Raw genomic sequence first — 27,007 nt, forward strand, 5'->3', positions numbered from 1 at the left:
AAAATATATCTAAAGACAGTGTTTGTTATTTATACATTTAGTTTTTAATATAGAGTATAAATGAAAATAGTCCATCTTCAAAATCACATTTTTGTATAATGCAAAAAAAATCTTTAATACAGAAACTTTTTTTGCTCTTACATGAAAAACATTAAAAAGTAGAAAGCTTATTCCCTGCTGATTTACAGAATCTATCCACACAAATGCCTTTTTAAAATTTTTTTCCATTACAGTTGTCTTTCAAAATTTTTATTTTCTTTAGGTGTACAGCATGGTAGAGAGACAATTACATAATTTATAATGTGATCCTTCCACTAATTATAGTACCTACCTGATGCCACACATTGTTATTACAATATTGACTGTATTCCCTATCCTGTACTTTATATTCCTGTGACTATTTTGTAGTTACCAATTTGTACTTTTTAACCCCTTGGCTTTTTTAATTTAGCCTCCTAAGCCCCCTGCCATCTAGCAACCTTCAGTTTCTTCTCTGTATCTACGAGCCCGTTTCTGTTTTGTTAGATTCCACATATCAGTGACATCATATGGTGTATGCCTGTCTCAGTCTGAATTTTTTCACTTACCTTAATACTCTAGGTCTATCCGTCTTGTTTCAAATGATAAGATTTCATTTTTTATGGCTGAGGAATATTACACTGTATATATGTAACCACATCTTCTTTATCCAGTTGTCTGTTGATGGGCACTTGAGTTGTTTTCCATATCTTGGCTAATGTAAATTATGCTGCAAAGAACATAGAGGGTACACACGAATATATCTTTTCAATTTAGTGTTTTGGATTTCTTCAGATAAATACTCAGGCATGAAATTTCTGGGTCATAATGTAGTTCTATTTTTAATTTTTTGAGAAACCTCCTTACTGTTTCCATTGTGGCTACACCAATCTGCGTTCCCAATAATAGTGTGCAACTGTTCCCTTTTCTCCACATCCTTACCAACACTTGTTTGCTGATTTATTAATGATAGCCATTCTGACAAATGTGAGGTATAATATCTTATTTGGTTTTAATTTGCATTTCTCTGGTGATTAGTGACATTGAACATCTTTTCATATGTCTTTTGACCATCCGTATGTCCTCTTTGGAGAAGCATCTATTCAGGTCCTTTCCCATTTTTTTTAATCGGTTTGTTTGTTGTTTTGGTGTTGAGTTTTGTAAGTTCTTTATAAATTTTGGATATTAACCCCTTATTAGATGCTTCATTGACAGGTATGTTCTCTCATTCAGTGAATTGTCTTTTCATTTTGTCGATAGTATGCTTTGCTAATGCAAAAACATTTTAGTTTGACATAGATACATTTGTTTATTTTTTTCTTTTGTTTCCCTTGCCTGAGAAGACACATCAGAAAAATATTACTAAGAGAAATATTAGAGTTTACTGCTTATGCTTTCTTCCTGATTTTTATGGTTTCAAGGCTTATATATTCAAGTCTTTAGTCCATTTTGAGTTTATTCTTGAATATGGTATAAGGATGTGATCTAGTTTCTTTTTTTCTTTTTTTTTTTTTCCATCTATCTGTTCAATTTTATTTAACAAATGGTGTTTTCCTAACACCATTTATTAAAAATCTGTCTTTACCACATTGTATGTTCTTACCTCTTTTGTCATATGTTAATTGGTCATACAGGCATAGGTTTATTTCTGGGCTCCTTATTCTGTTCCATTGTTATGTCTGTTTTTAATGTCAGTACCATGTTGTTTTTATTTGTTTTAATTCTCACCCAAGGACATGCTTATTGGTTTTAGAGAGAGAGAAAGGGAGGAAGAAGAAGAGGGAGAGAAACATCGATCAGTTGCATCTCATATGTACCCTGACCAGTGACCCAACCCACAACCTAGGCATGTGCCCTGACCAGGAATCAAACCCACGAACTTTCAGTTTTGGTTACAGTGCTCCAACCTACTGAGCCACACTGGTCAGGGCTGATTACTATAGTTTTGTGCTATAGTTTTATATCAGATAGGATGATACTTCCAACTTCGTTCTTCTCAAGATTGCTATGGCTATTCAGAGTTTTCTGTGGTTTTATATAAATTGCAGGATTATTCTAGTTCTGTGAAAAATGGCAATTAGCATTTATTTTGATAGGAGTTGCATGGAATATAGATTGTTTTGGATAGTATGGACATTTTAATAATGCTAATACTGACTATCCATGAACACAATATGTGCTTCCATTGATATGTATCTTCAGTATTTTTCTTCAGTGTCTTATAATTATTCAAGTACAGGTCTTTTACATTCTTGGTTACATTTATTTATGAGATCATAAATGGGGTTTTTTAAATATCCCTTTCTGATAGTTCCTTGTTGTTGTATAAAATGCAGCCAATTTCTGAATATTATATATTGTACCCTGCCACTTGGCTGAATTCATTTATCAGTTCTAGTAGTATTTTGGTGGAATCTTTAGGTTTCTCTATACATAGTATCATGTCATCCTCAAATAGTAACAGTTTTACTTCTTTTTTTCCAATTTGAATGCCTTCTATTTCTTTTTCTTGTCTCATGTTTGTGGCTAGGACTTGAAATACTAGGCTGAATAAATGTGGTGAAAGTGAAAAATCCTGTCTTGTTCCTGATCTTAAGGAAAATGCTTTATCTTTCCCCACTGAGTATGATGTTAGCTATTGGTTTGTCATATATGGGCTTTATTATGTTGCGGTATGTTCCCTCTATTTTCACTTTGCTGAGAGTTTTTATTATAATGGATGTTGGATTTTGTCAGATGTCTATGCTTTTTCTGCATCTGTTGATATGATCATATTTTTATCCTTTAGTTACATGGTGTGTCATGTTAATTGATTTGTGAATATTGAACCAACCTTGCACTCCAGGAATAAATCCCACTTGATCATGATGTGTGATCTTTTTTTATATAGTGCTGAACTCAGTTTGCTAATACTTGGAGGATATTTACATCTATGTTCATCAGGGATGTTGGCCCATAATTTTCTTTTTTTGTAATGTCTTTCTCTGGTTTGAAATTAGGATAATGCTGGTCTCGTAAAATGAGCCTGGGACTCTTCCATCCTCTTAAATTTTTTTGGAATAGTTGAGAGGGATACGTGTTAATTCTTCTTTGACTGTTAAGTAAAATTTACCTGTGAAGCCATCTGGTCCAGGACTTTAGTTGGGAATCTGTTGATTGCTTATTTTGGTTTTGTTGGTAGTAATGGGTCTTCAGGTTTTCTTTTTCTCCTTGATTCAGTCTTGGAAGATTATATATGTTTTTAAGAATTTATCCATTTCTTTCAGGCTGTTCAATTTATCAGCATATAATTGTAGTAATATTTTGGCAGAATTTTATGGTGTTTTTTTAAAATTCTCACTTGAAGATGTGTTTATTGATTTTAGAGAGAAATGTGAGAGAGAAATATTGATCAATTACCCTCTGTATGTGCCCTGACCAGGAATCAAACCCACAGCCTTTTGATGTACATGACAACGCACTAAATAACTGAACCATTTGTCCAGAGCAGAGCAGAATTTTATGTATGTATTAACGCAAATACAATGTGTACACAATCTCTCTATTCATTTTCTTCACAGCACAACCTGGTATTGGGATTGTCGACTCTGATGGCCAGCCAGGCTGCTCTTTCTACAATGGCTTTTTGCTTTTTTAAGGAGATATCATGAGCAATATCAGCACAATAAGATTTGTTATATATCAGCAGCACTTCAGGCTCCTTGATATTGTGGACCAGGAACTTCAGAAAGCCACTGGGAAGCATGTGCTTTGTTTTCCTCTTCCTCCTATAACCCTGTTGGGCATCATGATCTGGCCCTTTAGTCTTCTGCATACCCTGTTGTCAATGCCTCTGGGTTCCCACCAGTCCTGCCTAATTTTGACATATAGATATGACTAGTGCCAGGCGAACTTGGTCCTCTTTTTGACAGTTTGGAGTTTCATGAGGGGTTTGAGGTTAGCCATGATGCCAAGTAGGAGATAGCTGCCACCTCCATACACAGCACCAAGAAAGAGAGAAGAAGGTGTGTAATGTTTTCTTATAATCCTTTTTTTCTGTGGTGTCAGTTTTCACTTCTCTTTATTTCTAGTTTTATTTGTTTGGGTCCTCTCTTTCTTGATGAGTCTGCGTAAAGGTTTATCAATCTTGTTTATCTTTTCAAAGAACCAGCTCTTGGTTTTATTGATCTTTTGTATTCTTTTTTTAGATTCTATTTTATTATCTGCTCTGATGTTTATTTTCTTCCTTCTACTCACTTTGGGCTTTGTTTGTTGTTCTTTTTCTAGTTCCTTTAGGTGTAAGGTTAGATTGTTCATTTGAGTTTTTTTCTTATTTTTTGAGGTAAGCCTGTATTGGTATGAATTTTTCTTTAGGACTGCTTTTACTGTGTCCTATAAATTTGGAGCTGTGTTGTTTTCATTTTCATTTGTCTCAAGGTATCTTTTGATTTCTTCCTTGATCTTACTGTTAACCCATTCATTTTTTAGTAACATGTTATTTAGCCCCCACGTGTTTGTGTGTTTTTCAGGTTTTGTTCCCTGTAATTGATTTTTAGTTTCATACTATTGTGGTCAGGGAAGATACTTGATACTATTTCAGTCTTCCTAAATTTATTGAGACTTGTTTTATGGCTTCACATGTAGTTTTTCCTGGAAAATGTTTCATGTGCACTTGAAAAGAATGGATATTATGCTGTTTTGGGGTGAAACACTCTAAAAAATATCAATTAACTTCATTTGGTCTGATGTGTTATTTAACACCACTGTTTCCTTGTTGATTTTCTCTGGACGATCCATCCAGTGATGTCAACAGGGTGTTCAAGCCCCCTGTTATAACTATATTAATGTCAGTCTCTCCCTGTATGTCCATCAGTATTTGCTTTATATATTTAGGTTCTCCTGTGTTGAGAGTAGTATAAATGTTTACAAGAGTTATATCCACTTATTGGGTTGATCCCTTTATCATTATTAATGTTCTTCTTTGTCTCTTATTATGGCCTTTGTTTTAAAGTCTATTTTGTCAAATGTAAGCATTGCTACACCAGCTTTTTTTTTCATTGCCATTTCCATGAAATATATTTTTTAATCTTCTTATGTGTCTTTCATCCACTTTATGTGCCTTTAAATCTGAAGTAGGTCTCTTCAAGTGACTGTTAATAGATATGTAGTTACTGCCATTTTATTATTTATATTTATGTTCCATTTTTTTTCTTTTTCTTCTTCTTAAAGAAGCCCCTTTATCATTTCTTGTAATACTGGTTGGGTGGTAATGAACTCCTTTAGCTTTTGCTTATCCGGGAAGCTCTTTCTCTCCTTCAATTTTAAATGATAGCCTTGTTTAGGTCCTTGCTATTCATTTTCATCACTTTGAATATTTCATGCCAGTCCCTTCTGGCCTGAAAAGTTTCTACTGAGAAATCAGCTGACAGTCTTATGGGAGCTCCCTTACAGGTAACTAAATGCTTTTCTCTTGCTGCTTTTAAGATTCTTTGTCTTTAACCTTTGGTATTTTAATTATGATGTGTCTTGGTGTGGGCCTCTTTGGGTTCATTTTGTTTGGGACTCTCTGCATTTCTTACTTTTATGTCTTTTTCCTATCCCAGGTTAGGGAAGTTTTGAGACATTTCTTTAAATAGGTTCTCAATCCCTTGCCCTCTCTCTCCTCCTTCCGATATTTCTCTGATGTGAGTGTTGTTATGCTTTGTGTAACCCAAAAGGCCCCTAACTAAGTTGTCCTCATTTTTTTTCTTTTTGCCATTTTTGATTGGGTGTTTTCTACTACCCTGTCTACCAAATTACTGATTCAGCCCTCTGGTTCATCTAATCTGCTGTTGATTCCTGTTGTTGTCTTCATTTCTCACTACTACTTTGTTATGGTTTCTATGTCTTTTTTTACACTTACCATCACTTCGTTAAAGTTCTCTCTGAATTTATTCTTCCCCTAAGGTTCTTGATCATCATTATAACCAGTGTTTTGAACTCTGTATCTAGTAGAATGCTTCCCTTCATTTCATTTAGTATTTTTTCCTGGATGTTTCTGCTGTTTATGACATGTTTCTTTGTCTCTTCATTTTGTCTGCCTTTCTGTGTTTGTTTCTATGTACTGGGTAGATAAACTACATCTCCCAGTTTTGACAGGATGGCCCTGTGAAGTAGGTGTCCTATGGGGCCCAGTTGCAGTCTCCCTGATCACCTGAGCCATTGCTTAAGAGTGTCCCTTTTGTGGGTTATGTGTGCCCTCCTTTTGTGTAGTTGAGCCCTGATTGCTGTTGGCATGTCATTGGGTAGAATTAAACCTCAGGCTAGCTGGCTTTGAGGATTGAGCTACTGTGCAGGGGTTGACCCCATGGAGCAGGATTTGCCCCAGCAGGATCTAGTGCCTGCTTGAGACTTCCTTTTCAGTGTGCTACTTGTGGAGCTAATCGGGTGGTGCTCTGTTGTGTCCTGATGCTAGCCAATAGGTGTGTTGGTTCTGAGGCCTCTTGGGAGGGACTCAATTGCAGATCATGTCAGATACTGCCTGTGATTGGCCAGGGTTGCCTGTTAGGAGCTGCAGAGTGATCCACCATTGGGATCTGCCTGTGCTGGGTCTGGATGCTCATGGGAGGGATGGGTGGTATTCACCAGATTAAAACATATTCAGATTTGGCACTGGTTCTGGGCCTGAGGCCACTCACCAAAAGTCTAAGGATACACAGAGGCCAGCTGCCACTCACCTGTGGCCTGCAGACCTTTGTGATAAGGTGGGGTCTCAGATAGTCAGGGTGGAACTAGTGGAATTCACCAGGCAAATGCAGATTCAGACTTGGCTGTATGGTGAGAGGACTGAACACAGGGATAATGGCAGGAGTCCCTTCAGCTCTCACCCAGAATCCATAAAACTCAGTTTCTCTGTGTTCATCTCTGGTATACTCCCCCGTCTCCCAAGCTGCAGTCCCTTTGCCAGAGCCTGAGCTGAGTGCCTACAAGGGAGAGTCTGTGCACTAGCCCTCTAAGAGGATGCCTGGATTTCCAGCACCATTCCCTCTGATCTGGACAGATGGAATTCCCACTGATTTTCATAGATAGGTATTATGTGGGCTTCTCTTCCTGGCACTGGTGTTCTGGGCTCAGGAACCCAGCGTGGGGCCAAGACCCCTCAGTCCTCAGGGGGAACCGGTGCAGCTAAAATATCCTTCCAGATTATCAAGCACCACTCACGGGTGTGGGGATCAGCCTGTTTCATTTCTCTACCCCTCCTACCAATCCCAGCATAGCTTCTCTATATCCTTAGTTGTAGGACTTCTGTTCAGCTAGTCTTCAAATGGTTATCTAGGTTAATTGTTTTATAACTTAGTTGTAATTTTGATGTGGTCATGTGAGGAGGTGAGTGCAGTGCCCACCTACTCTACCACCTTGACCAGAACCTCCACAAAAATGCCTTTTCCCTATCTTGATTTTATGTCCTCTGAGAAAACCAAGCAGTCATATGAAGCAGCTACATTGAGATGTTCCAGCCAATAGCACCAGATGAGGTGTTGACAATCAACATCAACATACGGACTTTCCTAGTTGACTCTACCAATATGTGAAAAGGCAGGGGGCAGAGGGGGGACCTACAGTAAAATTGAAAGAAATCCATAAAAGGGATAGGAACCTTTAAGTTAAAATAAACTCTTTCTCATTTCTTTACAGATGGCAAAAATACTCCAAGGGAAAAGTACTAAAGGCTTTCCATCATACTAAAAAATACCTTAAACAAATGTTTTCTATTTCAGATTGCTTTTGTATCTTATTTTGGTATTTTGAAAACTTATGAGTTGAAATAAATTTAATTGCATTTATCAGTTCTTAAGGTATATTTTTCCCATATTATTGACCCAGCACAAGTATCAGACAGTAATGTAAGATTCATACTGGTGTATCATGCATGGAAATTGTCTTTTAATTGATTAAATGTGATTTGAACTTTAAAATAGCATATGAGAAAATTCTAATTCAGCCAATAATAATTTATGGTACATTTAATTTTTTATATATGCATATTAGATTGTTGTACAGAGTACTCTCTTAAGGTTCTAACCACTTTTAATCAATTATAGGACAGGTTACATATTTAATATTTTATCTTCAAGTAACTTTTTTGATAATATAAAATATAAATTTATTTCTCTTTTTCTTTTATCAGAATACAGTCGTTTTGAAGCGAAAATACATGACTTACGGGAGCAGATGATGAATAGTAGCATTAGTTCAGGATCAGGTTCTCTTCGAACTAGCCAGAAGCGATCCCTCTATGTCAGGTAAATTTTTCTACTTCTAATTATGGCAGGTCTTAATAATTTATGCAACTATGGCAAGTATTAATATTTATACATGATTTCTTTCAGGTTTTTCACTGAGTTCTACTATAGAAAAGAAAGAAAGAAAGAAAAATAAGTTGCAAACTAAAGAAATGTTTTTTTATGATTACTTTTCTGACAGTTGTCTTTCAAGAGCTGGAATATATTATAATTTGATTAATGAAAATTATATAACCCCTTGAATAATAGGAAGGAAATACAAAATAAAGATACACCAGAAAATTTTTTAAGCTGATCTTTTACTGAATCAGTATTGTAGCTTAATATGGCCTATCCAACACTAATATTTACCTGTATTATTTTATAATAAAATATTCTCCATTTGTTTAACATTTAATTACCTTGACAGTTTGGATTATAGCAAAGAAAGCATATGTAAGTAATGACTTAAAATGTAAATTGCTTCAGCAAAGAGTACAGTTTCAGTAAATTTTGTCATGCATTTTTGGAACACTTGGGAGAAGATAAACATGTTATTTTTCTATATAAGACTAATGTGGCAACATAAACCTAATAATATTACATAGATACCATTAGTATAGAAATTGTTTTTTTATTTGATTGGCTAACAAAACAATACAGATATCCTATTTATTTGTATCTTGTATACTTTTTTAGTAGAGCTTTTATATGTACCTTACTATACTATTATTATACTATTATTTTAAATTCAGTTGATTACTGTAAGTAATTTGTATTATTCTTCATAATTAGTCTTTCATTCCTTTTGATTCTTTTAGGGAGCCTATTGCTAATGTTTTGTTATTCTGGTGAGAGATGATATATGTTATATAAAATAGACGTATCCCGTATATGTTTCTGTATGTATAAATATGTCTATATACACAAGCATATACTCTATACTTGTTCTCCAATACATAATAAATGGAACCTTTCCTCTTTCTTTTCTTGTTCTATTTCTACTACCCTTTTTATTCTTTCTACTCTAATGATCTAGGAATCCTACATGTATCAAATTTTTCTTTCCTTCCACTAATTCTTGCCATATTTATTAAACTTTTCTGACTCAAAGTTGTTAAAAGTATTTTATCTATAGATATCTACAGAATATGGAAAAATATAAATTTGTGTTTATCCTCTCCTTTTTTTAATCTATAATTTCTAAGTTTAGTGTAATTCATGTATTACACTAAATAGTGTAATGTAGATAATAAAGGTGTTACCTTTAATATCTGATTTATTAAAAACACATAACAAACATTAGGTGATATTTGTTTTAGGTACATTTAATGAGTCATCTTCACTTTTTATTCTTATAAAGTTGTATATTATCAAAAGACTTTATAATGAAAAATAACTGTGACCTCCAAACAGTCCTTAAAACTTTATTTCCATTTTCCTAACAAACTCCTTTGCCTTTATCTCCAAATTTTTATTGTTTTAGCTTTATTTTATTGATTGTGCTATTACAGTTATCACAACTTTTCTCCCTTACCCCCCTCCACACAGCACCCCACATTCTCTCAGGCAGTCCCCACACCGTTGTTCATATCCATTTGTCATGCATGTAAGTTCTGTAGCTCATCCATTTCCTACACTGTTCTTTACATCCCCATGGCTATTCTGTAAATACCTATTTGTACTTCTAAATCCCCTCGCCTCTTCACACATTCTCCACACTTCTCTCCCATCTGGCACCCATCAGAAACTATTCATAACCCTGATTCTGACTCTGTTCTTCTTGTTTGCTTAGTGTGTTTTTTCGATTCAATTGTTGATAGATATGTACTTATTGCCATTTTATTGTTCACAGTTTTTATCTTTTTCATAAAGAAGTCCCTTTAACATTTCATATAATAATGATTTGATGATGATGAACTCCTTTAGTTTTTTCTTGTCTTGGAAGCTCTTTATCTGCTCTTCAATTCTAATGTTACCTTTGCTGGGTAGAGCAATCTTGGCTGTAAGCCCCTGCTTTTTATGAGTTTGAATATTCCTTGCCAGTCCATTCTAGCCTGCAAAGTTTCTTTTAAGAAATCAGCTGACAGTCTTACAGGAATTCCCCTGTAGGTAACTAACTGCTCTTTTCTCACTGCTTTTGAGAATCTCTCTTTAACCTTTGGCATTTTAATTGACATGTCTTGGAGTGCTCCTCTTTGCATCTATCTTGTTTGGGACTCTCTGTGCTTCCTGGACTTGCATATCTATTTCCTTCACCAAATTAAAGAAGTTTTCTTTCATTATTTTTTCAAATAGATTTGCAATTTCTTGCTGTTTCTCTTCTTGTTCTGGCATCTCTAATGCAATGTTGAACCCCTCGAAGTTGTCCCGGAGGTACTTATACTATCCTCTTTTTTTATATATATTTTTTTTCTTCTTATTCTGATTGTATTTTTTGTTGTGATGGTTTTATTTAGTTTTGCTTTGCTTTGCTTCCTGATGTTCCAAATCACTGATTGGATTCTCAGCTTTCACCACTGTACTGTTGTTTCCCTGTAAATTGTTCCTTATTTTCATTAATGTATCCTTCATTTCTGACTGGATCTGTTTTATGCTGTTGAGGTCCTAAGTTCCTTGAGCATCCTTATAACCAGTGTTTTGAACTCTGCATCTGATAGATTGCTTATCTCCATTTTGTTTAGTTCTTTTGCGGATGTTTTGATATGTTTTTTTCATTTGGGCCATGTTTCTTTGTCTCCTAGTTTTGGCAGCTTCCCTATGTTTGTTTCTATGTATTTGTAGAGCTGCTATGTGTAGCTTTGTATATGTAGAGCTGCTATGACTCCCTATCTTGGTAGCATGGCCTAATGTAGTATGTGTCCTATAGGGTCCAGTGGCACAGTGTGCCCTTTTTGTGGGCTGAGTACACTCTTCTCTTGTAGTTGAGCCTTGATTGCTGTTGGCAGGTCAGTGGAAGGGATTTACCCACAGCTGAAAGGACTGGCTATGACCACTGACCACCAACCTCCTCTGCCCTTGGGGAGGACCAGCTGTACAGGGGCAGGGTGGTGGTATTCCCATGTGGTCTGTAGCGGTACACTGGCTCTGGGTTTTCCCAGGTGGTGCGGGCCAAAGTCAGCCCCTACTTATGTTTTGCCCAGTGCCATCCTGCCTGAGCAGTAAAGCAACCTGAGATGGCTGCTACTTGTGTTGGGCTTGGAGATTCCTGGGCAAAACCACACCGTGAATCTTGGCCGATTGTTCCTAGTGCCGGGCCTGGGGCCACTTAGCAAGAGGCACAGGGGCTGGGTCTCACTGAGGACTGTTGTTGCTTTTTTGAGAAGATTTAGGAAGTCGTAAAGCATGAGTCAAAACCAACCATTCATATAGAAAAGCAGCCGGGTTGGCCAGAGTCGCTGGGGTTCTCCAAGGTGGGGCAAACAGTGTTAGCCATGTTGATGGTGTCTCAGGTATGGCACCAACCTGCTGGCTCTGTGGCTCAGTGGGGGGATGGTTCAGAAAATGGACATTGTCCTCTTTCTGCCTTTATGTCTGGGAAAACGCTGTCCCCCAGCTCTTGCTTTAATGTCAGATACTTCAGTTTCCCCCTGGTGTCTCTCAGGCTGCTACCCTAATCCTGGATCCCAGAGGGAGTGAGCCTGAGTTGATGAATCCATGCATGGGTTCTTTAAGAGGTCCTGTTTGGAGCTCCAGAAGTTTCTTCCACCAACTCAATCCCCACGGGTTTTTGCAACCAGAAGTTATGGGGACTTATCTTCCTGTCACTGGAACCCTGGACTCAGGGGCCTGGTGTGGGGCTAGGACTCCTCATTCCTGAGATACCCTTCCCAAATTATGTGGGACCAGCCCATTCTACTTTTCCACCCCTCCTACCAGTCTGGATGGGTGTGGTTTCTTTAATTCCATAGTCATCAGACTTCCATTCAACTTGATTTCTGACATTTCTCACTGATGGTTGTTCTATAGTTTAGTTGTAATTTTGATGTGGTCATGCGAGGAGGTAGCTGTGTTTACCTATACCACCATCTTGACCAGAAGTTTACCTCCAAATTTTTTAATAAAGTGCGTATACTGTTGTTTCTAATTTACCAACTTTGGACAGTAGAAGACTTACTGCTTTGGTAAATTAGAACTTTATCTCTCACACCAAACCACTCATTCTGCCTCTTTCCCTATTTCTCAAACATAATTGTGGCACTGTTAATAAAGTTAATAGCATTTAGAGTTATGTGACTTATGTAATATCTGAGATTACATCATCAAGCAGTACATTATAACCACAGTTCTTCTGCAACCCTTCATTTTTCCTGAACTTAACAGTTGCCTCACTTTCATTTCTTAATATTCCCTCTACTTATTACTGTTTCCTTTTGTCTTCCAGTAACTTATTTAGAGTTTTTCGCATGAAACATATGGCACACATGTGGTCTTATCAATTCAGTTTTTTCCATCTTTTTTGTTCCAATCTGGACTAATTGCTCTATAGACTTGGTGTACAATTTTCATGTGAGACTTTCCTTTGCCATGATCCTATTCCCTTTGGCTCTATACTGTGTCAGTCTGCTTCTACATTTTCTGCTTTCTCAATTTACTTTTATTTTGCCAAAGCACATCCTTCAGTAAATTCTTGAGGAAAAGGTGTGGGAGGTACTTTTCGTGTCTCAGCATGTCTGAAAATGACTTATTTTGCCTTCTCCTTGATAGAAAATTTGGAGGGTTGTGGGAGGTTATGATATCCTATTTTATTTTCCAGGAGCCCATTCTTACTTGATTTTGTTTGGGGGTTTGTTGGGGGCGGGAGGGGTTGTCATTTTTTTATTTTGTGGACATATCTTCTCATGTTTCTCTACTGTTTTCTTCTGCTTCTTGAATTCTCTGCTTTCTCTCTATTCCTTTGTTCTAGTTTGCTTGTTTTTTATTCCCTTTTTTTTTTTTTTTTTTAACATGAGGCTATCTTTAAGTGGTTAGGATCCTTGCTTTCTATTCTTATGATTAGAGAATCAAGCTGGTGGATTTAATTAGAAGATTACTGACTTTTTCATTGCCCTCTTCCCTCCCCAGGTCATTCTTTTCTTTGGTGTCATTTAAATATCTCTAGAGACAAATTCTTAATCTCCTCAAGTATAAACCAGGTTGCTGGATTCAGTTTTCAGTGTGCAGACTTCTTATCAATCCTTCTGTTTCAACCCAGCACCTTTTCACCTTCCTACCACATTCCCGAAAACCAATTTCTCTAGGAACTAAAGCTCTGGTCTTCTATGGGACTGGAAACAAAAAAAGGGAGGGTCTAAGCGCTCTATATACAGTGTTTCCACCAGTTCTTCTGTCTACACTTTTGTAACTTGTCTCTACCTTCTAGATACTATATATTTCTAATTCATAAGCATTTCTAAGGTCTTACAGATAAATCTTATTTCAATATCACTCTTTTCAGACACTCCACTTAGAGCTTCCTTCACTCTGCTAGGTTTAGTTACCATCATCCCAAAACTTGTTAAACATTCTATTCTATTGTCATTTCTCTTTTGTATTTTTCTTTTTTTTTTTGTCACTTTTGTGAGGAAATAAATACGTGTAGCCAGTCTGCCATAGTTAACCAGAAGTCTTATAGTTCTTTTTAGTAAGTGTATTTTAAAATTGAAAAGTAAAACATAAAAAATCAAGGTACAAAAGGTGACATACAATATAATACCATTTATGAAGCTTCGAAACAATAAAACCATACATAATTACATAGTCATTCACATACATATGATAAAACCAAATCAACAAAAAATGGGTAAGGGTCAAGGAATACAATAAACACTGTATTCAAAATGGTGGTTGCCTTCTAATAATGCTAGCTTTATTTTTAATCAGTGGGAATCAGCATCAAGAGGGAAAAATACATTAGTGAACATGAGTTACTGATAAAGGTTTTCTGTATAATCTTTTGTTGGGTAGTAGATTAACAGGTGTTTATTATACTCTCATAATCAGTAACTCACATAGGTAGTCCATGGGTTCCAGTTTATGAATCAAATATATTAAAAGACAAAGCTTAACTGCAAATTAAGGAATAGAGGTTGGGGGTGGTTCCTTTCCTCATTGCTCATTAATAATATAGTTATATTTTTGTGGTAATGCAAAAGATTAATTTATAGTTATAAATATGTTTCAGTGTAGCCCTGGTTGGTGTGTCTCAGTTGGGAGTCACGCTACAAACCAGAAAGAAAAGTCACTAGTTCAATTCCCAGTCAGGGCACATGCCTGGGTTGCACGTTCGATCCCAGTGAAGGTGCATGTGGAAAGCAACAGATCCGTTTTTCTCTACCGCTCTTTCTCCCTTCCCCTCTGTCAAAAAAAAAAAACCAACAACAACAAAAATTTCATTGTAGTATTTATTTTCCCTTCTCTGAACGTCTTTTGGCATGTGTTCTACCTCTTAATGTACTTTAGTTCTGTTTTACATTATGTTTATTTGTATCCTCATTTTCTTTGTCATCTTTATCTTTGCCATAGCTACTTCATTACCTTTTTAGTAAACATTTAATAATTGAGCGACTGTGCCTAACCTTTGTATTATTTGAGGTTAGCCATATATTTTTAGTAGAAAAACAGTTCCTTAGAGTTCAGAATTTATTGGTTGAAATAACGATTAGCATTTATATCATTTGTAATCTTTTCTTTTCAGCTGTAGAATTCCTTTGTTTTTAGATAAAACCCAATGTATTACAGAATATCTGCTTTAATATATGTTTAAACCTTCCTACCTACTTCCCTGAAAAGACTTGAAAGAACACATTTGAAGAAGATTAACTAGTTAGTTAATTTAGCCATCAAATAATTCCACTCTCTTCAGTTTTACCTCAGGAGATACATTCTTAAAACTTGGGTAGCATGAAAAGGAATATGATTTGTATACTAATTTCCAGGTGCCAAATTAGAACAAAAGAATGAATAAATTGTATTATAAATGTAATTGCTTGAGTTCTTTTCTGAGAGCGCTGTGACTATAAGAATTTCATTTATTTAAAAATTGTACATTAATTGATCAAATAGTAGGACACTATTTTTTTCAAATTTAAAATATTATTAACATTTCCAATTAATTTGGAAATACTAAATATAATATTTTTCCAAAATATTTGGCAGTTGTTAAAATCATCTGTAGTTACTTTTCATCATTGTTATTTGAAAACGCTGTTAAGTCTAGTTTTGTGAACAAACAGAAAGAATAATTAACTGACCAAATAATTACTCTGTTGATTTAGTCTTACAGTTCATAACTAATGAGTCAAATCTACCAAGGAATTTGTTTTCACAAGTGTACCCAATCAAAATAAAGAGAAGAGAGTATCTCAATGTTTACTGTTGCTTATTAATCTAAAACAACTTTCTAGATTTATCTTCATTTTAGAATTCAGTATAGGTTGCCATGGGTGGTACTACAGGTGTTTTTTAAAGTTTTCTTATACACTATTGAAAGAAATAAGGTAATGTACCTAATAACAAATTATTAATATAACAAGTAATTTTTGCTAATTTTTTTGTCTCGTTTTATATATAGCACAAAATTGAGTTTGGCACTATTTTACCTACCATGGTATATTGTTTAATTACTTATTCAGATTTTAAACATTTTCAGAATCCTGTGTTTATTTAATGTTGATAACATCATTATAACAAGTAATTATGGACCTTTTCTTCTTAATCTAGAGCCCTTTTTGATTATGACAAGACTAAAGACAGTGGCCTTCCCAGTCAGGGACTGAACTTCAAATTTGGAGATATCCTCCATGTTATTAATGCTTCCGATGATGAGTGGTGGCAAGCCAGGCAGGTTACACCAGATGGTGAGAGTGATGAAGTTGGGGTGATCCCCAGTAAACGCAGGTAAATATAAGTGCATTATCGTCTTATCACTTGAAAGTTTGGGCAACATAAACACATAAATGCTGTGCTTTTAAATTTCTTTTACTGAAGTGATGATTTTATGCCTGTTTTCCATATCGTGTTTTACAACCACTTAATTTTACTCACTTTATATTATAACCAGTAACATAACCAGAGATTATAATGCCCCCCAAACAGAAATTTCTCTCAAGTTCCTACTGGTTGCTAAAAACAAAGTAAGTATATTTTAAGTCATTGTGCCATGCATCTGTGCCAGTGGAGGGAGAGAGAATTAAAAGCCTCTGTAGTTTTCCCATTATGGTGATGATAAAACCTAAATTGTCAGGGCTTTTGATTTTGTGAATTATGCCTCTTTTAGGCTTGAAAACTGAAAGCACTGTAAATAAATGCAGAATGTTTCAAAATATCTGGTGGTATGCTTCACATTTCTTTTCTTAATTTAGAAGTATTAGTGCACTCGGTGTCTTTCCTTTTGGCTTTTAACCATTTATTATAATGTGTCTTCGGTGTATACTCACCATCTAATGGCAAAAGTGGTTATGTGCTGATTATCTTTCAAAAGGAGGATTCCAGCTTAGGGAACCCCTTTAAAAATCTATGAAATGCAGTTACATGTCTCTACTTTTGTAGGAAAGGTATTATCAGTTCATAATTCCCCCAAAGTACCTTATTTATGAGATCTGATCCACCCAAATCTTTGCCTAAAAGTCCTTTTATAAGTTTTAAGATAGCACGCAAAAAATATTAATGAGATATTAATGTCTGTTATAGCTAGTTAATTCCTTTCAGGCCAGGCTCATGATGTAGTAAACTTGTATTTTTCTTTTTAATGAGTTAGATTTGTACTTACTTTGTTGAGTCTCTGTAACTAATAAGTATACAAAATCATATGCCTATTTTAGACCTCTACACATATATGTGAATGTATTTGTAGAAGTTGTGAAGAGAAGGAATATTAAAGTATTGTAAAGATATGTAGCTGTAGTTTTAGGAGTTATGACTGTTATTAGCTAGCTGCATATGTTTAGCAAAATCCAAGTATTTAGTTAGATGCTATATTTGATGGCAACTCCTGTTTCAGCAGTGTTGCCCTCAGCATATCTTCTTACCTGGAATATAATGTAGTCTCCTTTAAATTCAGAAATGCTTACTCTTTGCCTTCTGAGTCAATAAGAAACCTCACATCTTAAATATCAACGTCAGAGTTCCTAAAAATTGATTTATCCCTTGGAATATTGTATTCTTACAAAGGCTTTACTGGAAGAAATGAGAAACACAGCTGACTTTGGTGGAAAGATTTTTTTCATTTTGCATAAAATTCTGTAAGGTTGATGTTTAAGGCAAAAAGTGATATAAGTCATATCTTGAGATCTCTACAAGTCCCACAAGGAATTATAGTTCCTATAATTCTTAGCTTTCTTCCTGGAATAGTATTTTTAAATAAACAGTTTACGTCACTCAACTATTTAGTGAACAAGATAGTGATAAGAAAACAGAGCCATTTTGAGTTGTAACTGTTCACTCACTAAATGTTAGTTTTGCAGTGCCCTCAATAAGTGTCCAGGCAGAATTATAAATTAATTATTCATGTCGTGTATCCTCAGGATTGCTCTGGAATAGTAAAAACTAGTAAGTTTTTAACTATTATAATGTCAATTCATGATTACTAAGGTTCTTCTTCTACTATCCCACAATAAAACTGTATAGCTACATAATAAAGAAAAAGTATGTATTCATAGACTGGGTAGGTTTTTCTGCTATATACTAACATAAGCGCTACATTGAAATTGAGGATTTATAAAAGCATAATTTACATTAAATTTTACAAAATACATGCTAGTGTTAATATTTACTTAAAGCATTTGTTTTATTTGCTTGTTTATTTTGAATAGCTAACACTTTTAAAAGGTTCAAAATTCAAAAGATCTAAAAGCTATACAGACTCCCTCTTAACTCTGTTTCCAGGCAACCATTTCACATTCGTAGGGATAACTAGGCTAACCGGTTCTTATATATCCCTCCCAAGATACTTTAAAACTTTATTTTGTACATTATAATTGGTTACTTTATATATTTATACAAAAATGTCATTGGAGTTAAGCTTAATTTTTTTCTCATCTTTTTATTTTTAAAATTTTTAGAGCTACAGAAAAATAAATACAAGAGAAATGTAAGAATAGTACAAGGAACATCCACATATCCTTCACCTACTTTCACCAGTTATTGACGTTTTGCCCCATTTGTTTTCTCTCTCTCATGCTTAATATTTAGAATATGTTTTCCATGCTAAGCTAATACTTAAACTACAAAAAAATAAACAAAAAACCTGGAAAATTGGTCAACTCAGAAGTCTTTGTCTTATAATAATTTCAGTGTAATTAGGGAACTGAGTGCATATATTAAGTGCTGTATTTTGATAATTCACAACTGGCTTTTTTAATAATTAATCCTGTATTTTATTTATCAGAAATTCTAATTAATTTGAGGAAACAAACCTAGATGGCTTCCAAGGGTTATAAAAATGCCCAGTATTGAAGTATCACTTTGATGATTTGTAATTAGACAATTAGATGTATTTGGCATACCTAAAAAATAATAGTGAATACTTTGACAGGGTTGAGAAGAAAGAACGGGCCCGATTAAAAACAGTGAAATTCAATTCTAAAACAAGAGGAGATAAAGGGGTGAGTATATGAAATCTCTTATTTCTAGAAATTAATAATTGAGTATAACAGACCTTTTTATGAGTCTTGTTTGAGCTACATTATTAAAGTGAGAAGGATTTAGTCAAAAGAATTACTTTCAACAGCTCTTGCCATGTCACTTTACAATAGTAGATATTAAAATGATTTATTAAATTAAAGCACCCCTTTTCACAGACCTTGTCAAATTAAAACTTTCATTTGATATGTTCTTAACATATTTTGGTCAAGGTTATTTTTATACATGATATGAATTTAGCCTTCATTCACATGTTCAATTAGAAATTTGTGTCACCAGTATTAATCATGATAGTTAACTTAATGAATTTTCTGAAAAACAGGCCCCCAAAATATTACTAACAAGATCATAATGTCAGTTCATTGGTTTTTTTCAAGTGAATTCATGGAAATTTTCTTGTTTTCTCCTCTATTCCTAATATTTATTAATACAATCCATGTTCTAAATGTTTGAATCAATGTGAATTTTATTTTGAGGAAATAAAGTGACAATCAAAAAGAGGAATTTGTAGATGATCAAGAAATATATCAAAATTATTTTATATATATTTTAGGCATGTTTTTATTTTCATTTACTTTAAGCCCTGCTTAAAATAGATGTCATTAGATGAACAACACCTTACAGGCTTTGTCCTGTACTATGTTTGTAATTACTACAATGAAATATATTAGCAAAAAGCCTGAAGAAAGACCTGAATACATGTATTGAAATACTATTTGTAGAAAGGTTTTCTGCTTTGTAGGGTTTTTTAACCTTAAGCAACAGTTTTATACATATTTTGATTATATTTCAAATTAATGTAAAATTCAGCAAATAAATTAACCCTACTGTCTGTGCATCTCTGATATTACTAAGCACTCAAACTTAAAGCTTTAAAATTTAAAAATTAAGAAATATGATCCTTGAACAAAAACATTAAATCTGAGTAAATTACATAATATATTCAAGTATTTTAGAAATGATAAATTCCTTTAAAATTGTAGTTTTCAGGAAATACAAAATTACAATATATAGTGTGATCTGAAGCAATATTTAAAATAGAAATGTTTTGGAGGAAAAACATCTCAAGTATTTGAAATATATACAATGCTTTTTGTGCTTATTTTATATATGTCTTTTAAAATAATGTAATAAAATACACTGTCAATATATGGAAAAAGAGGTTGCATGTTGTAACTTTTCTTCATACTTTAAGAAGTTAACTGAATTAACGACATATTTAAATCTTAGTCTTGTTTGTTGACTGTAACCAACTTTACACACAGTCACTGTGTTCTAACACAGCATCAAAAATATGCATGATACTTAGTGGGGTAAAAATACGCTTGCCATTGATACAGAACTGCATTTCTTTCTGTAACAAGCACTTCCTATTCTAAGTTCTTCTTTTCCTTTCCTTACATGGCTTATGAGCTTTATTTCCACTGTAGACTTAGAACAATTCAATTCCTCATTAACATTTTTAACATTCATTTGACTATTTTAAAATACTACATATGGAGATTATATATTCAGATATTTAATATATATGTATCATGAATCTGATACTTTATCAGTTCTTAACACTTCTTACACTCTGTCTCTTTTGCAGTATAGCACTATAACAATAAGTAATTAAACAGAGTACTTTGTATTGGAAATATAGAAGCACTGGAGGTAGTATGTTTCTCCAGTTTTGTGTTTTTCCTACATATTTTTTGTCTTGTTTGCTTGTGCTATTTTTATTTTTAATAAATTTTTTACCTCGAGGATGTTGAATAATACAATTAATACATTTCTTATCTAACAAACATTTCTTTCTGTCTCATGTTATGATATCTTATTCTGGCTAACTGCAAAGATATCAAAAATCAAAACATTTTAAACTTCATATTTCTTTCAGTTGTTTGCTGTGAAACTGACTCTGACCACTATATATGCAGTAGGAGAAATAAATACCCTTTATTTAAAATAATTCTGTCAAATATAAAAATTATTAATGAATTCAAAAGCAGTGATTGTCATGAACAAAAAGATAAAGTCCTTTCCTAAATTAGATTATCACAAATTTTTTCTGTTGAAACTTAAATTATTCTCTCTTTTTCTTTTCTAAAATTTGGATTCAAACAAAGATTTTTATTCAAATAATGCTACTTGACAGTTTATAAAATAATTATAAGCCCACAGTTCTTTATATTATTTTTTACTGACCAGCTTAATTTTCAGCTTCCACTTGGAGGTATTTGAGCCTTCAAATTTTATGATTGAAATCAAGATAATCTGCTTAACTATGAACCATTAACTTCTTAATCCTGAATTATTGCTATGAAAAAGTAAAATGAAAGTTTAACTTTTTTATAAAAATGCTTATCAATATAAATTCTTTCAGTTAATAGAATTTGAGCTAAAAGTCACTTTTAATCTAATTCAGCACCTTAATCACCTGGCCTTTTATGCTTAAAAATATAGGCATGCCAAAAACATACTGCCTGGTGTCAGTACACTTCAGAATAATGATAGCACCTTATAATGTGGATGAACTGAGGAAAAATCAGAACAAAATTTTTATCCTTCATGTTGTTCCCACATAAAATATTGTAATAATGTTAATTCCTAGTGTCACGGGTAGTATGTAAGGCCATTTCTTTCAACACTTGAGTGCCTATCACAGAAATTACAAAAGAAACTATTCCTCTAATAGGCTCATCTTTGTGCTACATGCTTTGAAATCTATGAATGCACAAGTGGGATGTTCAAGAATGGGAAAAATTTGTTTCCAACATCTGTGCAATAAGGGACTTCAAAGCAGCTGTTCCTCTTCCTTATGGCAGTTTGTATAAATTATTCAAATCTTAATTGCCTTTTTGGCTCTCAGGGGCACCAAACTTTTTATTTCCTATTTAAGACTTATGGTGCCAATGGATAGAATTTGGTTCTATTTTATTTATACATACTTTAAAAAATAGGTTTGCATAGTAGAGCTCAATCACAAACACACACACACACACACACACACACACAAATCCATTATGATAGCATTCAAACTGTCCAGAGGAGTCCTAACTCTTCTTCCTTGGTTAGATAGCATTGATAAATCTGTTGCTGGACCCTGTGGCTTTGATGGAGCCCTCTTAATTATCTTCCCATTTTTTGATTAATTCCATAAGCATTTAGTTATCTTTTTTTCTCTTAAAGATACATAGATAGGAAGGATTGTTTTTTAAATAATCAGTACTGGAACGTTCTCAAGTGCTCTGGTTTTTTTTTTTAATAGGGGTTTTGATTAGTTTGTTGGACCCCAAAAATTTTTTTAAAAAGAAAAAGGGGAGGAAATGTATTCAAGCAAAAGGAAAATGAAGGTTATTACCTAATGCAGTAAAAATATTTGAACAGCTATAGGAAACGTTTAAAAACTTTTGCTATAGAGCACCTGGCTCCTGGAAATCTAGAAAAATATGTATTGATATGAACAGATAGTTGTACCTGGTAGTACCTAATCTGATTTATTCTTTCCGTTTTTATCAAGTAGCATTTATTCCTATTTTTAGGTATTACTGAATTACACTCTTTAAATTTTTCAGTATTTTTTGTTGTAAAACATTAGAATTACAAGAGTTAATATAAAATTAGAAATTCACTTTATATGTGATTAAAATTCATATACAGACTGCAAATTGTGGTCACAAGAGTCAGCTTCCACAGAGCTACTAGGCTGGGCATTTGTCCACACAGACAGTAGACATCCCTTTGTTTTGCCCCTCCTTCTCTTCTTCAGCAGTCATTCAATGACAAGCGTAAAAAGAACCTCTTTTCCCGAAAATTTCCCTTCTACAAGAACAAGGACCAGAGTGAGCAGGAAACAAGTGATGCTGACCGTAAGTATGTGGATCCAGTGGTCAACTGAAAATAACTGTAGAGGGACCTACTGCCCTGCAGTTGGTTGTTACCATAGAGACAGTTTCAAGAGCTGCAACAGGTTACCAATTGTATTAACCAGGGGCAACTTAACAGGCATAAATTCATTGTTATACCAATCTTAACTTCTTCTGGTACTTAGGAATTAACTTAAACAGTATTTTTAAGCTGTATGTTTAACATAGTATTAATTTGATGTAAGAGTTCTTATAATAAACACTTAATATACTCTTAGAAAATACTATTTTAGAGGAAAAACATGAATACCTGGGAAGCTAGTGATTTCTAGGTATGATATTGCCATTCTTGATAAATAGATCTTCTGGACTCATTCCATTTTATCCTCTCTCTTCTTTATATGTAGACAGTCTTCATTTTACTTTTGAAATTGCAAGAAATAGTATCAAACTTGGCTGCTCCACCCTATTCAGCCTCTAAGGTAGAACTTTTATTCTTCTAGTAGGTTACATTTAGCTGCTCATTTATTTCAAACTTTCAAAAATCTACAACAGTGCTCTATAAGATGTGCACCTGTAATGGTCTTGGAACTGTCTCTTATTGTAGCACCAGTTTTATGCATTACTGACAACTATTTTCTTTGATTATCTTTTTATTGCTTGCTCTCTGGGAACTACTCTCTACAGGAGATCCCTGACGACATGGGATCAAAAGGCCTGAGTAAGTGATCACAATACTCCCAAGTTATTTTTTTAACCTCCATCTACAGACCTACCTTTTTCAGATACATTTTGAGAATCATGGCAGCGCCCTTATGGCTTGAGGAGGTATATGATTTAGATTGCTTTTAGAGTTTTCATGTTAGTAAAATGCTTGGGATTTTTATTTCTATAATACGCACTTTTTGTTTTTCTAATGCTCCATTTTTCACATCATTTGAAAAACTCTCTGTTCATACTTACGTTTTTCTTTTTGTAATTTTTATGGCAATTACTTTTGCTAGGGATTTTTTTTAATATTAAGCATTTTTAAAGTTTTTAAAAATAGTACAACCTGCCCTCATTATTAGAATCTAGAAAAAATGTTCCTTGCAGTTTTATGTCACCCCTTTTTTTTCTTGTTAAAACAAGTTAAAATCACTTTGATTCTTTGATTTTTGATTAGAAAAGCATTGTTATTGAAGGGGGTACTGTGTCCCGCAGAGTCGCCCAGCCACAGCAGATGAAGAAAATTAGTCGTTGCAGACACTCTCGGTCTACTAGGAAAAGGGGGTGGCGATTTCCTCTAGTGGAGAATTCCCTGAGCCCTTCTCTTGAAGTGGCTTTTATTGAGAACAATATGCACAGGGATATACAGCATGCATGCAAAGCTTATCAATCAGTGTCAAAGGCTATGTTTACAGGAAGCAGAGATCATAGATAATAATTGAAGGAACACAGAGACTTGCCTCAGGTCAGGGTCTGGTAGACAGGCTGGCACCCATTTACCCTGAAACCTGGGATACCATCTCATCTTATGCTTGGACCCTCAAACATCAGTACTCATTAACTCAAGGGCATTCTTATCAAAGTAAGTTTCATAGGATTTAATGCTTTCCTTTTCCAGGCCTAATTGCCCCTGGGAACCACCTGATCCAGTTTAGGGCTATACCTGCTTTTAGTATTGTTTCACTGACCCTGTCAGGTGGGTGGAGCAGGGCAGCCAAGAGATAAGGAGATTTCTTTCAGGTAAAATGAGGACTCTGACTTTGACAGAGCCGAGGGGTGAGGGTCTTTTGCCCTTGCCATGGAGGGGGTCTTACCCATCGTTGACTAACCAGCCATCCTCTGGGGCCAAGCAGGGTGATGTGAGGGAGGCAGAGGCTGCACCCCTGCCTGGGGGACAGGTTTTTTCTCTTCCGTGGCCTATTTTCCCAAGGCCTCCTTGCTCAGCTCCAGCCTTGGGGCCCTCTCACCTGTCAGCGAGGCTACAGTCCCTGAAGCCAGACGGGATGGTTCGCAACAGCTATAATGTGAAACTATAAAACAAATATTAAATATTAGAGAAGAATTGTGGACCTAACATTCAAAAAGCAGTCTGCATAGGGGGACATTAATGTATCTCTTTTTAAAGGAGGTTGTAATTTATTAAAAGAATTATAATAAATATTATCCTTTGGTTTTTTTAATTAAGATGTTCTCTCTGCTTTTTGTTTTGTGTGTTTTTCTTGTTTAGTTTTCTAGCTAGAATTTAATCTTCATAGAAAGCTTGTTACAGAGTCTGATACATAGGAGTCATTCAGTAAATCTTGGAATAAATGAATAAAACAAGAAGTCATTTAAATGATAAAAATTTTAAATTTGGGTGTTTCCAAATTGATTAAATGTGAAATTTTACCAAATGTTACAACTTATTTTAGGTGACAGTGACTCATAGAAGTAACCTGTTATAGGCTGAAGGGTTCTTTTTTTCTAGATAATTCTTTTCCTTTGGATTATTAAGCATTTTGAAAACTTCTTTACAATTCACTGATCATTAAGGATATCACCATATCTTTTAACTTTCTAAAGTCTACATTAATAAACATCAAATTTCATAGTTTTTCCTCATTTATCCTAACTCTGTACTGGAATTTTAATCTCAACTACAGGTACTTGACTATTATTTCAATCTTAATTACAGATTTGTATTAAACTTAAGGCAGTATGCTTTATAGATAATTAATTTTATTAAATATACTTTAGTATTTTTCATGTGCCTCTTAGGATTTGGCAAGAGCTGCAGACTTACTATCACTAGTGACACCTTTTTTAATCTCTTACCTTTAGGAAAAATTAGCAGTGAAAATCTTGAAAACTGGAAAATACTTCCACAGATTCTTAATGCTATAGAATTTATTTTGAGAATGATAACGTGTTTTAGAGATGGTATGAATCAGCATATGTATTCACATATTTTTGTTATCAGTTGAGTCATTGGAGACCAAAGGAAAACTCATTTAAAAAGGAATTAAATGAAGAATTTAGTTTCCATACTGATACTGTTAAGGAAGATGATAATTACATCTTGACCAAATTATATTTTTATCTCTCATTTTAATTGCGGATTGGGACTTGGAGAGAGAAATGAAAAATGGTAACATTACCAGACAATGTCATTTAGAAAAGAATTTAAATTTTTCTAAACGACGACTTAAGATCTTTGAATGGTAGGTTTCTGTGCTTCCCCTGCCAGTAATTGAAAGAATTTATTCACCTAGTAATTTGATGATCAGAGCAAGAAGATTTTACTTGGAAAATGTTGAGGGAAACAGAAGAATATTAGTAAATTTCTAATACTGGATATGATGGAGGTTTTTACATAAAACAGATGACTAACAGTTGACAAGGTGCCTATTATTACACAATAAAAAATACTGGATATTTGTGACCTCAAGTTATCTAAAGTTCAGAACACAGAGGATAAACTAAGCAAAATCCTGTGATATTTTAATACAAGAAAATAAATGTGACCTTATATAGGTATTTGTCAAGACTTGTTGGAATAGGACTTAGAATAGAAGAATAAATTATTCCAGAGAAACAGACTTGTTAAATACATGGGGAATAACACTCAATATCACGAAAAATGTACATCTGCATGTAATTTCACACAGCCTATGAAAAAATGAGTATATTTCACTGAAGAGCAGTGAAACAAAAGGGATACCCTAAAATACTTTTCATAGACATGAATTTAGTGATTGTACAGAGAGAATCAAATAAATTATTGATTTGCCCTGTTGACAGTAGAGGAAACAATAAGAGAGATTGTCTTTCCAAATCTAATTTTGACTAACAACCAATTAGAATGTGATGGAAATCTGGGAGAATATAAGTAAATCATCATAGCTTGTGAAAAGCTAGAAACAGAAAATTATGCAGCTTTAATGCTTTAAGAAGAAAAAAAACTGGGTGAAATTCCTTTAACAAAGACTAAAAGAAATACAGTTCAGGAGGGACTATAAAAGCTGCTCAGAAGTGAAATTACGACGTAGAGTTTCAGGGAGGGTTTGTACCTATCTTTTGTATGCAGCTCAATTTTTATAGCTATATGTTTTGATGAACACCTCAACAACTTCCCCTGTTAGGCACACAGGTTTCCTGTTACATGTCTCCTCCTTCTCATTTTGAAGACTTATTTAAGCAGATTTGTGCAGAGCCCTTAGATGCCAAAATGAGACTTATTTTCATTTGTGTTTAGGGTAAGTGTAAGAGCAGTAATAAGTATTGCTTGAGATTGACTATATATGTAATATT

The 27,007-nt window shown here is 34.2% G+C and overlaps 1 protein-coding gene across 18 annotated transcripts in view; it reads left to right on the top strand.

The window, feature by feature from the left end:
* DLG1 (discs large MAGUK scaffold protein 1) overlaps window positions 1-27,007 on the top strand; it is a 284,963-nt gene that overhangs the window by 228,165 nt on the left and 29,791 nt on the right. For 8 of the 18 annotated variants that reach the window (XM_054575111.1, XM_054575112.1, XM_054575114.1 and 5 more), the window contains 4 exons: window positions 8,165-8,279; window positions 15,960-16,136; window positions 18,772-18,841; window positions 23,417-23,450. In XM_054575111.1, coding sequence (XP_054431086.1) covers window positions 8,165-8,279; window positions 15,960-16,136; window positions 18,772-18,841; window positions 23,417-23,450 — 396 coding nt within the window. Of the gene's footprint in view, window positions 1-8,164; window positions 8,280-15,959; window positions 16,137-18,771; window positions 18,842-22,632; window positions 22,733-23,416; window positions 23,451-27,007 lie in introns of all 18 variants that reach the window. The other 10 variants (XM_054575106.1, XM_054575105.1, XM_054575108.1 and 7 more) reach the window with 2 other exon arrangements.

The sequence above is a fragment of the Pteronotus mesoamericanus genome, unplaced genomic scaffold (assembly GCF_021234165.1).
Source record: "Pteronotus mesoamericanus isolate MK-2021 breed Mesoamerican mustached bat unplaced genomic scaffold, CSHL_Meso_final contig_27, whole genome shotgun sequence".
Taxonomy (NCBI): domain Eukaryota; kingdom Metazoa; phylum Chordata; class Mammalia; order Chiroptera; family Mormoopidae; genus Pteronotus; species Pteronotus mesoamericanus.